This window comes from Seriola lalandi, unplaced genomic scaffold (genome assembly GCF_002814215.2).
Source record: "Seriola lalandi dorsalis isolate HSWRI2012SDOR001 ecotype SW California unplaced genomic scaffold, Sedor1 jcf7180002054940, whole genome shotgun sequence".
Taxonomy (NCBI): domain Eukaryota; kingdom Metazoa; phylum Chordata; class Actinopteri; order Carangiformes; family Carangidae; genus Seriola; species Seriola lalandi.
In genome coordinates this window covers 1,468,641-1,485,169 of record NW_019525491.1, presented here as the reverse complement: position 1 = coordinate 1,485,169, position 16,529 = coordinate 1,468,641, and the positions used below count along the sequence as shown (strand labels likewise).

Below are 16,529 nucleotides of genomic sequence, written 5' to 3'. Positions count from 1 at the left end.
TCTTAAATTGTGTCCCAATCCGGGGGGTTTCGAAGGTGTGGTCGTCGTAGACCGCGAAGGCTGAACCGAAGTGAGACAGTCTGGTCTACAGAACACATGTCGTTACATAACTTTTTTCACAAAAATCTTGAGGCTTTAAGACCCGTGGTTTCAACAGTTGTACCGTTAGCTGAAACCCAATACTGACACTTAGAAGTGTAATCCTCGGGTTCTCCGCTGGTGTTGTTTGTTTTCATTACCAGCGGAGCAATGAATCTTGGGATAGGTTGGGCCGCATTTGACGGACAGCCTAGTCACACCACTGTGATGCAATCGGTCTTCAAACCCAGCCTCAGAATGATGTGGCCCCTGATTTTGGACACACCGTTAGTCTTGCTAGCTACCCTGGCAGCGTTGCTCCAGGTACGGGGATTTTGATGCTAATCAGGTAATCAACTCACCGTGAAATATCAAAAATGTTGTGCGCATGGCGTGCAACTTTCTGGAAAACTGTGGTATAGATTTTAATCTGCCAATAAGGTTGTTTTGATCCCAAAAATGTGCAATTTATAGTAAAAAAAAAAAAGGAAACCTAGTGTCTGTCACCAGCAGTTCATTGTTTACACTCAGTAAGACAGCAGCCATGTTTCCACCTCTCTCAGGTCAATGTGAATTAGATTCTCCATTCCCAGATGTCTTTGTTTGATGAGGGGGCGAGTGAGTGGGTGAGCGGGCGGGTGGGTAGCTGCGAGCCGAGACTTATGTAAGGGCCATGTGCCGACCATGACTCTCAGCCAACATAATGAACTCCCTCCTCCAGGCATCGGTCCGGACTCGCAGCCGCTCTTTAATGAAAACAAGGCTATGTGAATTACGAGGGTTAAACGATGAAGACAGAAGACACGGCTGGTGAGACTACCAGAGCTCTGTTTTCCCTGTTTCCCACAGGAGCCAGAGATTTATTAATAGTAACCTACTGTACATATTTGATTCTCCACGGATTTACTGTCTCACGAGGAGGATGAGGCTCCTTTTCTGAACACAAACCTCAGTGTTTGTCTTGGATTATTTTCCCTTTTTCCTGTTCTTCAGGTCCCTGGTTAAACAGTCTCTTGCCTTTTGTTGTCTATTTTCTTAACAAGGAGCGCAATGTATTTATGAAATTCTGAAGTTTACCATTCCTATTTCATGTCAAAACATTTTCAAAGCAAATTAGTTTTAGACGTTCTGTAGCCCTGTAACCTTGTGTGACCCCACTTGGTAATGGAAAATGTCACTGTCAACGACTAACAGTATTGGCTGGACCTAGGTATTAATTCATGTTCACTGAATAAACAGAGGGGTGACAGATTAAAGGAAAAAACAACATAAAGTGTCTAAGTAAGGTGTTGGGCCACCATGTGCCGCAAGAGCAGCTTCAGTGCTCCTCTGCATTGTTTCTAGTCTCTGAGCTCTGAAGATATTCCCTCATTTGGTGTTTTGGTGATGGCGGTGGCGAGCGCTGTCTAACGCTGTCTAAGTCTGGACTGTTGGTCAGACAAAACAAGCAATTTAACATGAATCGATCATGTATTCGTGAAGTTTTATGGTATTTTTAACATGTTGCACTGATGATTAATGCGCCTGTGTGTTTAAAGGCCGGTGTGCTGCAGTAATTGCTTAAATGTTGTGTATCTTGTCTGGCTGAGGTGGAAAACCACACACACCTTCAGGAGTCACCTCTCTCTTAGAGTTGGAGGGTGTGTGATTCTTCTGGTCACTGATGCTCGGCTAACTGCTTGATGGTTAGTAAACCATAGTGTACGACTGTCTGCTCGTTAAACTGCGGTGTCTCTCGTTTTCTGTTCCTACATGTGTTAAATACAAAAGATGCAATGCAGAGGTGTGGAGTTGTTCTAAGGCTCCTTACAGCTGACGGCTAAGTAACAAAGGAAAATCAGGAATTATTATTATATTGTAATGTAACTACTTTTTCAATGAGAAATGAGTAGTTAATTACAGTTTTCAAGTAACTTACCCAGCACTGGTAAAGGCCCATCTAAAATCATGCGTTACAGTTTAGTTTAGGCTATAAATGCTGTTGTCCTTAAAAAATCGACAATTAAATTGATCTAAAAATAATACACAGATAAATCTATAATAAAAAAAATCATCAGCACAAATTTATTCAGCTTTTTAGATGTAAATCTTCATCAGATGAATCTCTTTTTGTCTTGTGGAAACACTGACGGGTAGATTATTCTGACTTCTGCCATCCTGCAGAATCACTCTGCTGACATCATGACATCAGCCTCTGACTGTGACAGTAAACAGCTGTGAGCCCGGCCGAGCATCTGTATACGAGGTCGCCCTGACGCTGAGAAATCACAAGGACTTTTGACTCTTGCGCCTGTAGTTAAGCGTAAAAACAACACTTTACAACATGCCTGCACAGGATGGTGCAATCAGCCGTCTCACCTACAGACTGCGAGGAGATGATCCCATGTCTCGCTGCAGGAACGCCACATGGGATAACTATGATTCACACTTTGTCACGAGTGTGTTACCTCAGGGGTGTTTTATTCTCTCAATAAAAATCACATCCAGATAAAACTGAGAGTGAAGTCTTTATGATAAATTAATGTTGTCCAGATTTGAACATAGTGTGAACCTGATAAAAGATGTTTCCAGTTTTCATTTCCATGTGCAATTGAGCAACATTTAAGGTCTATTACAAAATTACAGTAGCAAAAATCCCAGATGACATGCAGTGTCAGAAAATTTAATAACGATATTTATGTGGAACCCATTAGCCGATGCAGAGTATACTGTATATTAAACTTAGTGAAGAAAGTTAACATGTGCCCTTCTGAATGTCATTAACAAGGTCACTTTAGTCGTATGCAGATAAAAATAAAAGATGAGACAATCCTAAGTTTTATATAATGCTTATCCAACCCAGCAATTATAGAGCACTTTATTATATACAATGAAAATCAATCATAAGTGACACAAGTAAAACAAAGTGTCAATAATATAAATATAATTACAAATAATGATCCACAACAAACAGACTTCAAGTTCAACATCATGTTCTCTTGGCATGTCCCAAACTCATACAGACTTATTCTGTACAATGTGTACAACATACTTGTCATTGAAACTATGAGAAAGCGAAAGGTTTTGCATTTATTGTTTTGCATTTTGTTGATGTTTCACCACTGACAACAGCAATTTATTTATTTAATTTTTCCCAGCTGTGAGCAGCGCCTGGATTTCCCTAATGCATTGTACTGTGGAAGAGTGACAGCACGCTCATCTGTGCAGTCCAGCATACTAAATACTATATATACTATATTGCCAAATTTAAACTGTTGAAATTAAAAGATTTTTTCTTCACAAACCAATAATAAATGACGGTTGAACAGTGATTAATGCGGCTCGCGGCTGAGGACAAGGTGCGTTGCTTGTAAGGTGTTGACATACTGAACGTGTCTTCTGAACAAAGTAGAAGATAAAGATAAACAGAACAAAAGAGACTAAACCTATGGAGCGTTTCTTATCCTCTTCCATGTTGATGAGTGAAATGTGTTTCAGTCTTATCTGGAAAAGTTAAAGAGACGACACACTGATAATTCTGCCACGGAGAAACGGGCTGAGCTGGAAAGACAGCAGCAGATGTTAATAGTGACTCGTCCTGTAAGTAGAATAGCGAAGAATTAGATCACTGGTGTAACACACGGGCTGGACGAGCACATTTTCACCCCAACACTATCATTAGTGTGAAGATGGAGTCAGAGCTGCCTGCTCCACTTTGAACTCATGTCAGTTTTAAAGGTCGTAGAAAATAACAGTCTCTGTGAATGTTTTTCTTTCTGTCTTATTTTGATGATCACTTGAGATTCAAATCTTGAATCAACACTTTAATCGGCTGCTTTGTATGATCGTTTGTCTTGTGTTTCACAGTTTTCTTAGTCTGTTTATGTCATCTATAAAAGAAAAGGATGTGATCTTATTTTAGGTATGGACTAATAATCCACAATAAAACGGGAGATGGCCCATCTCGCATTCATTTTAATAAAATAATATCCTTAGTAATTATTGTTATATACAACTGGGAAGTGATGAAAAATGTGACTTTATTATAAATAATGCAAGGCCTCATTGCCCCTAAGGTTTTTCCATAATAATTTCATGTTCCTGATTTCAAATTTGTGTCTCGTTTTAATGTATTAAGGAGGTTTGTACCATTTGCAAGTCTCATCTAAACATTTGCTGATTATAATCCGGTTCATGTCTGACGGGGCTCAGTCGCGTCTCAGGTGGATATTTTACCAGACTTTAATCTTGTAGTCATATCTGAGCTCATGAGATGATGTTTAGTTTCTTATTTTTGAGCAGAAATAAAATGTAACTCGCCAACTTTTGTAGAAGTTTCAAAAAGCAGATGTTTATTGTATAGTTTCAAAAGTTTAAAAATGTGGTGCTGACTTCCATGATGAGGGAGGGATCATGACTCATTAATGATATATCGACAATCACAAGCCTGTTTCTGTGACATTCAGGTCACCATGAGGTCGCTGACACATAAATATTTGCTCATGAATGACTTCACTATCTCCTACACTGCCTGGAAATAAAGGGTCGTGACCTGTGATATTTTTACCCTGACCGGTCACATAGTATCTGTCGTGGACTCTCAGCCACTCACTGTTATCATGGTGTTTCTCTATTTCAGGCTCTTATAAATATATATATATATAAATCCTGTTATCCCACACATAGCAGGCAGAAAACCACCTCCTCTCAGCAGTCTGACACTTATCTATCAGATGATTCAGGGTTTTCACACACAAACACTTCGCTCAGTAACTGAAGGATGTTTGTTTACTGCCAAAATAAACTCCTCCTGTGTGATTCAACAACAAAAGATTTGCTTCTCTCTCATTATTAGTCAAGAGAATATTATGTAACATGATGAATGGAAAGACCAGAAGTTTATCTAAAGGTCCCCTTCCTAACATAAATCTATTTTTATAAGATTATTAATTATAATCATAGTTTTTTTTAAATAAAATCACTGACACTTATAAAAAATATATTGCACCTATTAGTCTTTGTCACTTTCACCTCAAGTCTGATTTCCTTTCTCTTATTTTAAACAAGTTTTGGACACTTTCAGTAAGTTGTGATGCATATGATCTGAGATTCACATTGTTTGCTTCACTGGGATTAAATCAGTAACAAAGAACAGAGGATACATTTAGTGACAAATAAAAGAAAATACTCGTCTACCTGGTGTCATGTACAGAAACATTTACAGTACTCAGGGTGAACTTTGGAACGTTCAGATAGGATTTACTTTTCTTATCAATAAATACGACCTGGACGATCTGCAGCAGCCAATCAGCTCTGACAGCAGCGGTTTTATGTAGCAGACAGGACCTTTTCCACTGAATCACACAGAACTGTATATTATGTTTGTCCATCATAAACTGACATCTTGTTATCAGCAGAATCACCATATGCCGTGTTGTCAGACGGGGATAATATTCAATCATTCATCGTCCTCTCTTTGTGAAGGACAAGTGCCTCTTCTCTCTGGTTTGAAATGGTTGTCTAAAAAGTTATTAAAGAAGTCAATAGTTTGATTGTGGTGATAATGTAATCTGCTTTTATTGCTGTGTTTATGTGTAACTAGAAGGTCTGACGCCTACAGCTTTGTTTTAACCCCTTTCTCCTGTTTCCACCTGATTTTACAAACCTCTATTTTATGCTTAATAACTTCTCATCTAATCATCACAGAACCAGAGTCCATGGCTTAAAGACAAGACATTTGTACCATTAAATGTATGAACATCAATTACTTGATTCATTAATGTCAATGAACACATAGGACATTGAATACACAATTTGCTTTGAAAAAAATTACACTTTTTTGTTTGTTTTAAAGTGAACCTACTAAAATATGAATTATAAAACTCTTCAATTTTAAATTTTTTGGTTCCCAAACTTCTTGGCCACAAGTGTACAAAATTTAAGGTTGATATTTAAAAGTACTAATGTTTCACATGGCAATTAATCAGTGGGATTCTTTTGTGTGTCTGAAACCTGTCCAAAATGGCTGAAATCTGCTTTCCAATATTTCAAGAAATATTTTTTTTCTTATAATTAATAATAATCTAATATTTTTTTTTCTCTCCTGGAGCTAATGACAAACATATTTCACATATTTCTTAGGTTTAAAACACCAACCATGATCTGGGACATTCCCAGGTTTCATGTAGCTGGGGACCTTTGTTGCATGTCGTTTCTCTCTTGCTATACATATACTGAGATACTGAGTGGGCTCTCAGGACACATAAGGTCAATCAAACTTCCAAGAGATTCAAAATGACAACAAGAAACTAAATGACAACAAAGAGACAAAAAAAAAAGAAAGATTTAGAATTATGCTAAATGACTATATGGATGCAAAATGCACAACACAAAGCTGGCGCTCATATATTAAATCCCACCTCCTCACCCCCATAAAATCTTGCTTTTTGAGGTAATTTCCTCCAAGTGTGTTGGATTACGTTTTCACAATAAACAAACCACACCACAGTCCTGCTGAACAGAGAACAGAGTCTTGCATTTTGAGGCGTTTTTTGTTTTTGAGTGGTTGTTAGGTGTCAGAGGAATTTGAACAGGATAACTCTCAGTCGGCAAAATGAACCAAACTAAAGGAGAAAAGCCTGTGGATTGGAAATAAACAGCTAAACATGCTTCTAGACACCCAAAAAGCCTGAGATTACACATCCGATAGACTGTACAAAACATTGCTGCAAATATGGCTGCATTAAATAATAAATGGTGAATATATGTTTATTAGTCATAACCTGCTGTCTGTATCACAGGTGAGATTTTTGTATGGATTTGTGCGGGTGTTTTATTATTTGGCAGGCAAGAGAAAATCACCCAGAAAGCTTTGCAGTCGCTTAAGTCAAGCTTTCAGTGAGAGTACCGCCATAATTATGGGTCTAATCAAAATCCAAAGATAGCATCAAAGGGAACTCTGTGGTGTGTGTGTGTGTGTGTGTGTGTGTGTGTGTGTGTGTGTGTGTGTGTGTGTGTGTGTGTGTGTGTGGAGGATATGACCGCATTATCAGGCCAGTATTTACAGTTTCTACCATGTGAAATTCAACATGCTCGGTCAGTATGTTTCCTTTGCCTCAAAATCACCATAACAGTCCGTGTTTATCTGATTAAAGTGAGTCCTGTAAATATTCCACTAATTTCAGTTGCAGTTAAAATTGCGTAATAAGATTCACTGGAGAGAAAAGCGTTTTTAGGGTGTGTGCGTTATAGTGTGTGTGTGTGTGTGTGTGTGTGCGTGTGTGTGGGGAGAATCTTATCTTTGTCGTCATGCTTGAACAGGAGACTCCCAAAGCATTGTGCCCTCCTCAAGTCAGGCAACATGTTCTGTAATGAGAGTGAATAAGACTTATGAACATAAACAGAGTCAGATTAAGCTGAAAGCAAAGACGCAAAAGTGGGAACCGTCAGATTTCAGAAAAGAAGATTGGTACCACTCTCATATTTGTATGTTAGGTATGGAGCTAGAGCTACCAGGTGATCAGCTTAGCTTAGCATAAATTGAAAGCTAAGGGGATACAACTAGCCTGACTCTATCCCAGTTTTAAAAAATCAGCCTACCAGTTCCTCTAAAGCTCACTTATTAACACATTTTATCTTGTTTGTTTAACCTGTTCACTAACAGGCATGTAAAAATGATCACTTTGATGTTTTGAAGGTGTTATTGACTGTTAGCTTGGGTAATCTTAGCTTAGCAAAAAGTCACCGAGATGTTTTCAACCAAGCAGCAAATATTAGCTTAATTAGCTAGCTAACTAACTAGCTAGCTAGTGACAGTTATCCTTTCAGGCAAGAAAATGATGAACTTGCTTTTTTCCATCACTGTCTAAAACCAAGGACTTATGCAATTGTTTGAAAAATAACTGATGATTTCAAGTAGTAGTTGCCACCATTATTGTTGTAACGGAATGCTAGACAAACATAGCAACAGTAACCAAAGGGGAGGGACTTCTGTACCACCGGTTGCCTGGCAACTCACTATGACTATGACAAGACTCAATATCAGTATGGTCAAGAGACAGTGTCGTAATTCCACAGTATAAACAAGTTGTTGTTTGTTTTTTTAATAATTTAATTTCACGATTAACTGAACTGATCTTTCGAATCCAAACAAACAGTGCAAGCTAATTTGAGCAGAAAAAGCCGTTTTTACACACAGTACACTGTGTTTAGTTGAAAAATTTCCAGTATTAACAACATTCAGGCTGTCAGCAAGGATTTTAGTGAGTGTGCAGCACAAAATAAAACATATATAATTTAGTGCATAGTTCCTGTTTTTAAAAAATCTTTTTTTGGCGCCTCCCAGTGGTAACATAAAAAACAGCAGATGAAAGGGTTGAAAAATATTCAACAGGATAAATTTTTACTTAAAAGTCATGACATTTTTAAATTAACATTTTTCCTATAGGGGCTTTATTTTTTACTGTCTTTACTGACTGTTTTTTATCTTAATCAACCCTTTATCTCAATTACCCTACCAATACAATAGTTATTGCTATGATCTCATAAAATATTCCTCTAAGCCGTTTTGTGATCCTTCCCTCCAGTTGTGTTTGGGGGTGGGTCCTGCTGGTGGGACTGGCCTCATGACGTGACTCTGTTGACAGTAGTAAAGGCTCCACAGACACACACACACACTCCCACAGACATCAGCTATACCGCCTCACACACTCTCGCACTCCCCGCCGAGCTGTCAGTGAACCACCGCCGCTCCACGCTTCTCTATCTGCGCGTCCTCTGCGCACCGCGGTGCCACCTTCTGCTCTGCTCTGCGCACATCTCACCCGCTCCGGAGCTGCGACCAGGGCTGAAGCTGAACTTTTGTTTTGAAACAAGGAAATAGCAATATGGCTTCTAAATCGATGGAGTTTCTGAAGCTGTCGGAGGAACAGATCAAAGTGCTGGAGGACAGTTTCAAAGGCTGCAAGTATCCGGACGGGACGACGCTCATGTTGGTCGCTGCGGAGTGCGGACTGTCAGAGGAGGACACACTAGTGAGTGGAAACCTCATATTTTAATTCTCCCTCCCTCCCTCTCCCTCCCTCCCACTCTCTAAAGATTGTGTGTGATCAGGAATTGGGTGATAATGTGAGGAATGAAGTTTTCCTGATGTGTGCAGGTCCTGGTTGTTGTTTATTTGCCCTGAACAAACAGGATATTCAGAGTTTCTAGAAATAATTAAATAATTTAATTGAACATCCTAGTCTAATGTAGATCACTAGCTATAATATATGGAGAGTGATGCTCAAAAGTAGGATTATTTAATGATAAATTGTGATTTAAGCATGTGAGTGATAATTTTATATTTGTTCAAGATTCTCTGAGGTATTTCCTAAATAGCCCAATGGAGACTTATAGTTTTCCCATGATATTTGTACAATATCAGTTATTTCCATAAGAGCAGTGAGGCTCCAGTCTGTCCGCAGGGACACGTTTCCTATAGAAAAATGTATTGATTGGTTTTCCCAGTGCTGGAAGATGTTTTTAGTAATAAGACATGATAGCACAATGTAACAAAACACCCAGTAAAAGTCCAGTGTTCAAACTTATTGCATATGTAAGTATTCCAATTACACTTTACTATGATGATTAAAGGCAGGGTAACCAACAAGTGTAATTTTTCTTGCATTTCCATTTTGTGGCTGATCCGGTTGATAATAATAGTAAATATTATATATGCATGGGGAGTTTGATCTTAAGCAATACATAATATTTTGTGTCTTTACAGTGGAACAAAAATATTGCCCAAAACACTTGAGAAAAGTACCTAAAAACTGCACTTAACTACAGCAGCTTAGTAAATGTACTTAGTTACTTTACTTCTGTGCAGTTTTCACAGGTTTTACTTCAGTTTCCAGCCATGACTTTAAAAGAACACAAGAGCTATACTCAGAAAACTTCACTTTATGCTGTCTCAGCTTAGTGTAAAGAGAGTTAACAAGTCATGAGGGTTATCGGTGTCACTATTGGTGTCTCTGTCAGGTGACTTCTGAGGAAAGAACCTGAGACTGAACACGAGTATTTGTCTGCAGGAAAAAGGATTTTCTAAAAGCAAAAAAAGGACTTTTAATCTGAAATGTCAAACCTGGAGCCGCCCCACTGACAGTGAATGGAGCAGGTTTGTGGACAGTGACAGGAGCTCAGGGTAATTCTGGTCAGTGTTTCTGTCACAGTGTGATGAAATAATCCTCATATGAGTGCAAACAAACTCTGATCACAAGGCAGCGCCTCATTGATCGTCAGTGGAGCAGCTCCAGGTTTTTTTTTTCTTGATGAAGTCACATCAGAGTCAGGTTTCCTTCTGCTGCTTTTTCAGCTCTGAAAACGACTCTTGTTCATTCTAACAAACAGTGATTCATCTGTTCAGGGTGACTTCAAGTTTAAAGAAGTCATATGTTTGGATGTGGGAAACTCATATGCAACACAAATTTTTATTTAGCCTGTAGTTCAAACGATTAGTTGATATGATACAATAAAAAATATATATAAACTCAGGTTTTAGAAATTGTATTGAACAATCGATTGAATGAGAAAATAAAAAACAGATTAATGAGCAATGAAAATAAATAGTTGCAGCATTTTATGTGACAGATATTGATACGGAAACAGATATAAAAATCATGCTAAACAGCCAAACTCTGAAGTTTGAGTGTGAAAGTTCATTCTTGACCTTGGGAACAGGATTTTAACAAAATAACCTTAACTCAACTAAAGTCGACTGATCAACCACGTCTTCATCAGCGGACAAAGTTATTTAGCATAAAGTTTTATTGTGAGTTTTGACCTGGCATTTGTCCCTGGTATTTATACAGTACAGTAACTTTTATCAAACTGTAGACAGACATTCAATGTCTGACATTAAGAAATATTAGAAAACAAATAATAAATAATATGAACAAACACTCAGTATTTTGTTTTTCAGGAACAGACAAGGTGTCTCATACACCCAAAAAGAAATCCCATCACACAAGACACCAGTTCAGGATGTAAATATCAATGAAAACAAATAAACATACTAAGAATGTCCATATTCTATTAGGCAGTGCTATCTACCAGCTTATTGCGATTTTTCTCAGTGGTGATGACCTGACAGAAAATAGCCAGACTAAGCGGAAGAAGATATAAGGATGTTGTTACAGTCAGTGATTGAATTAGAAAAACTGTCACTGTCAATTATAAAAAAAAAAGCATCACATTATAACTTAGTTATTCAGTCTCTACCACCCCCCTCTCCCACATGTCCGCACTCCCACCATCCGTCTAGCTGAGGAATGTCTTTGGCCTACTGTAAAGGCTGTGCAACTGTCACATCAGGAGCCAGATGTGAAGCTTCAGAGCACCGATAACAACAAGTGAAGTTATGCAGGCACCTCCAGTAGCATTCCTCTGATAGATAGGTCATTGTAAATGCACTCTAAAAATGAGTTTAAGTTTGCAAAAGCAAAGGATGGATGTCTTATTTTAGAATAAAAACAGTCAGATGTTATTCCTGTTTGCCTGTTGGATTTGCCAGGCAAACAACATGACTATGTTACGCACTATATACTTAGCTGTACACACTGGGAGGTAAAGGCCTACATGTAAATTCTGTCCTTTGAGGCGACGTAACATTGGGTTCATTTCATAGGCAAATTTCTGCTGGTCTTTGTGTTATTGAGCAGACAGACACGTTGAGGCTGGTGGAGAGAGACAGAGCTCTCACATGGCATGGAACATGTGTCCTTTTCATAATTAGCTCTCCCAGTACAAACATTTCACCAATCAATGACTTTGTGCGTCACACACATGTTTTGTGTCACTGGTTTTTCCACTTTGACTCCACAAACCGGTTCCTCTGGATTTCTCAGGGCACAAAAAAATCTGCAACACATTTCGTCCTGATTTGTAAACAGCTGCTTCAAGGAGTTTCTACTTATTTAGAAAGAAAAGTCACATGAATAATTATATAATACAAGAGTTATACAGTTATAGCATCTTCTACACTTGTGTTGCAATAGCACCACAGCAGCAGCAGCTTCAGTCAAGCAGTCACATAATTAATCTGCAACTATTTTGATAATTAAGTAAAGGTTTAAATCTGTTTTCAAGCAGTAGTGCCAAACATACAGTCGCTCCAACTTCTTAATTGTGAAAGATTTCTGGATTTTCTTCGTAAAATTGAATATCTTTGTGTTGACAAAACAAGATATTACATAATGCACCTTGAGCTGAAGGAAATTGCAAAAAGACGTTTCTTGATGCTTCATAGACCAAAGCAATTAATAGATTACTCAAGAAAATATTCTGAAAATTAATCGGTAAAAATAATCTGTTGCAATCCTGCTGTAGTTACATATGTTGGAAGAATATACATGAATCCTAAAAATATTCTTTAGGTTGGCCGACTTATACAGCTGCACTGATTTAAATCAGATACGTTGGATGTATGTAAGGATGACGACTCTCGTGTAGGGACCTACATGAATTTATGCAGAAAAGGAGGTTATGGGTAACTATAGGTCGCAGAGGCTTGTGGATTCGCTGTCACACATAGATCCCAAATCTCAATGAATGCATTGTGCAGATGCACATGTGAAACAAGCTTATTATTAAAGTTAGCCGACTAGTGGGTATCTTTATTCTGGTAGTTGTGTGCAGATTTACGGCCTGTGTTTTGTCCCGGCAACAAGCCTCCCAGCGACTGTCAGGATGTATCCCTCAGTGGAAATGCAAACAACAAGAAAAGATTGTAACTTTGAAGGATACCCACTTGATTTAGATAACTGCTACTAACTACTATTACTGCCAAGCAGCATCTTCAGCCTGTCATTACTATGACAGCAGAAGTGTTTTATTATTTAGCTCTGCCCACCGAGGTTTATATTCAGCTTTTTCTGCCTCAAGAGAGAAAATGTTTGTTTTTTTAAACTAAAACTGCAGCAACCGCTTCGCAGTTCCTCCTCTGGTGTTAGTGACTGTTACTATTCTTTTTGCACACAATGAATGGGAGGTGGGAGAAACCAGGGCCAACGTGACAGGGAAACCTGGTCCAGCCAGAGTGAGGTAAAGGTCTGGCCCCTCATCAAAGGACCTCACTTCATTCCCAGCTGATGTTTTTTTCAGGTTTTCTTTTTTCTCTCTGCCGCTCACCTCCGGTTTTTGAATTTGTTAACAAAGCTCTCATTGGAGAACGTTTAGCTGAAGAAACACACCCCTGCTACCACTCCCTGTTTCACATTAACAGCATTTACAATGTACTTCAGCTTCTGTGCAGCATGTTTAAGCTCCTTTCACACATTTTATTTGTTTTCATTGCAGCAGAGTCGGTGCTTAAAAAGGTAGAGTCAAGTTTGAAAGACCATGTTATGTAATGCAGTGTTAGTCAGTGGGAAAACATGACACAAGCACTATTGTATGGGTCAGCAGGATTATAAATCCTGACATTATTGTTCAGAAATGGCATGTGTGTAATGCTTTTACAAGACATTTAAAGATCTTTTGAACTTTGAGAGAGGGCCAGGAACAATACAAAGTACAAAACCATTCACTTCCATTCAAAACCTGGAAGAGAAAATGACATTTTTAAAGGCTAAACCTCTAAAGACCGGATCTTTAGTTGAGTTGACAATAGTACTTTTTCCCTAAAATTGATGTCATTGTGAAATCCTGAAAAACAGAAAGCAGCATGAACAATGAAGTTCCGAGACTAGTTCTCAAACTGATTTAGTTTCAGCATTTTTTAAGAGCAAACCCAGACAACTCCAAATGGGAATCTCATATGTTGTAAGTAGAGAATGTGGAAACCGTTCCTCCTGCCAGGCGCATGCCTCACACGTCCAGTCAGACTCGTGGGTCTTGAAGCTGGAGAGCCGAATCCCTCCCTTTCCACTTATCGCGATGATGTCAGCGTTGTTGTGGATCCCTTGGCAACGTGAACAGTAAAAACAGCGATGCGGCGAGTCACGGGTGTGTGTCATAGCACTCGGTGCAGTCGTCATCTGGTCAGAGTTTGAGTGTGGCAGTCATTAGCTGAGTGGTCGGAGTGCAGACAGGGAAATGGATCCAGAGAAACAGCATTTTCTGTTAACATTGGATGGAAACGTTCGTTTTCTGTGGTTGTCCTGACACAGCTTAACCTCAGGGTCACTGCTGTGTCTACATGAGTCAGCCACCACATTTACATGCACCAAGAAATGTGACTGTAATGTGATTATGAAGATAATGAGAGTCAGAAAGGAAAATAGCTGCAATTTGTTTCTCTCAGTGAATCACCGTACCCATATTTAGGGTGTCTGTACTGATGATTGTACTCTGGTGACAGAAATAACACAAAAAAGTTCAAACTTAGAACAGATGGGGATATCCATCTGCAACACAAACTTTAGAATTTAATCCCTACGAAAACTTTAATTCTGCATTAAGTTCCTGTTTTCGATGACCAAACTTAAACCTCAGCCGTCCTGTAAATCTTTTTTGTCACATTCTGTCACGTGTGTTTGGGTCACACTCAGATAGTGTAATGTTACATGCTAAGCATTAGCGTGTTAACGTGTAGACACATTAGTGCCAATGCTGTTGACAACATTACATTTACTGTGCTGTGATGTAGCATGGTAAAATGCTAACGGTTAATGTCAGTGTATGTTAAATTGAATAGCTTTGAACATGGATGTTTACATGCTAATGTTAGCAAGCTAAAAAGTAAAATGTTAATTGCCAGATGTCAGCGCATTCAAAAGCTGTAACATATCAACATTAGCATGCTAAAAGGCTAAATGTATTTATCTATCTATCAAGCAGACGTCATGGCAGCTTTATACTCTAGAAGTGATATTATGAACAAGACTACACCAACATGTTCTGTGCAGTGACAACTCCAATTGACACCAGTCAAAATATGATGCATGCACTTTATCCCATGTTGTTTCTTGCTTGAATGCTCACAATAACCACAGCACATGTAAACAGCGCCGTTAGGTTTCCTATTTAAGAGTCATATGGAGAGAGCTAAGTTGCTACAGGCGGTTGTGCTAATCTATTGTCTACATGTAAATGTAGCCAGTGGCCTGGGGATGAGAAAAGTACAACAATGCATTTGGAGAACTCAGTATTTTGTTCAAATCATTCTTGACAATACCAGAACTCCACCTGTATAATTTCTCAGGAATATTCATTTCATGACTGCATTTTGTCAACCGGACCAGATCGCTCTCGTGTTTCAGGCACTGCAGCAGTTTGTGCCAAATGTGCATATGTGCCTTGTTCCTGCACAAAAAAACAACTTTCACTTGATTTTAACCCCTCCCTCTGGTGTTTGTCCTTTTTTCTTTTTGTTTATTTGTTTCCTCCAGAAATGGTTCAAGCTACGTAACGCACAGTGGCGGCAGGCGGAGGGTCTTCCAGCTGAACTGGGCTCGGTGCTGGACTGAGACTTTGCGACCACCTCCTGGATGCCCGGAGCTCTGTGCTGACCTTGTTTTCCCTGAACGAGCAGACCTCCCCACCTCTTCCTCGTACACTTCCCTCTCTGTGTGTCCATCTCTCTTTTTGTATCTATGAAGCTATTTTAACTTACAGAATGTGAAGGTGTTTGTGTTGTTGTTGCCAATTATAACCGCCATGTTTACAGAAATAAACATATTGTTATTATAAGTTAAACTGACTCGAGTGTGCTTTGCTTTGAGGCTACTGTACATCTGGGATCCAAATACACTGAGGAAGCCGAGTTATACAATGGTGGGATGTTCAAAAAATGGTGGGGGCGGTGATTTGGGGGGTTGTGCTTTTGTTTTCGTGCTTTGTTTACATGCATGTCCATCAGCAGGGAGCATGGCTGGACGCCAAGCTTTTCACAGGGCATGAAAGATGTAAGGAAGCGCTGGGATTACAATAGATGCTGCTGGAATCTGCTGCCGCTACCCAGGAACGTCCAGAGACAAATCTGGAACATGTCCAGCAGTAGAGGGAGTGGGGGTGGGAGAGTGGGGGGGCATGTGAGCTGACTGAACTGAACTGAGTGGCATCATGGGCTAAACAAATGGCAGGTGATGTCATTTCATTGTCCCTTTTTCCCTGTGACTGAGTTGTGTAAAAAGGATGTGATCTCACCAGCGAGTTAGAGAGCGTTCACTTCAAAGGATAAGGCTGGTAACAATTCTACATCTTTCTTTTTTCATCATCAACTTGTCCGCAGATCCACAAAAAGACTAATGAATTCTGCTAACAAGTATTGGGTGTGTGTTAAAACCCCAATATATCTTGTGTCACAGAGCTGCACTGTTGTCCAGAAACTATTAAAAACACAAATTACTCAGCCTTATTTAAAATGAAACAATAAAATGAAACATTTCTGACTCAGAGAGCGCCAACAGACAAACTAATGACAACAACAAAAATATTACCAGCCTTATCATTAAAAAAGAAAAAAGGAGAAAAGATCTAAACACTTTATGGCC

General features: G+C 39.1%; 1 protein-coding gene across 1 annotated transcript; it reads left to right on the top strand.

Annotated features, from left to right (window-relative positions):
- Nucleotides 1–8,725: 8,725 nt before the first annotated feature.
- On the top strand, nt 8,726–15,732 carry hopx (HOP homeobox). Its single transcript, XM_023393573.2, has 2 exons — nt 8,726–9,089; nt 15,426–15,732. The coding sequence occupies exons 1-2, from the start codon at nt 8,943–8,945 to the stop codon at nt 15,501–15,503; spliced, it is 225 nt and encodes a 74-aa protein (XP_023249341.1). The 5' UTR covers nt 8,726–8,942; the 3' UTR covers nt 15,504–15,732.
- Nucleotides 15,733–16,529: the final 797 nt, after the last annotated feature.

Coding starts and splice junctions, on each gene's coding strand:
- hopx (XM_023393573.2), top strand. CDS start 8,943: ATGGCTTCTAAATCGATGGAGTTTCTGAAGCTGTCGGAGGAACAGATC. Junction 9,090..15,425: donor TGTCAGAGGAGGACACACTA/GTGAGTGGAAAC, acceptor TGTTTCCTCCAG/AAATGGTTCAAGCTACGTAA.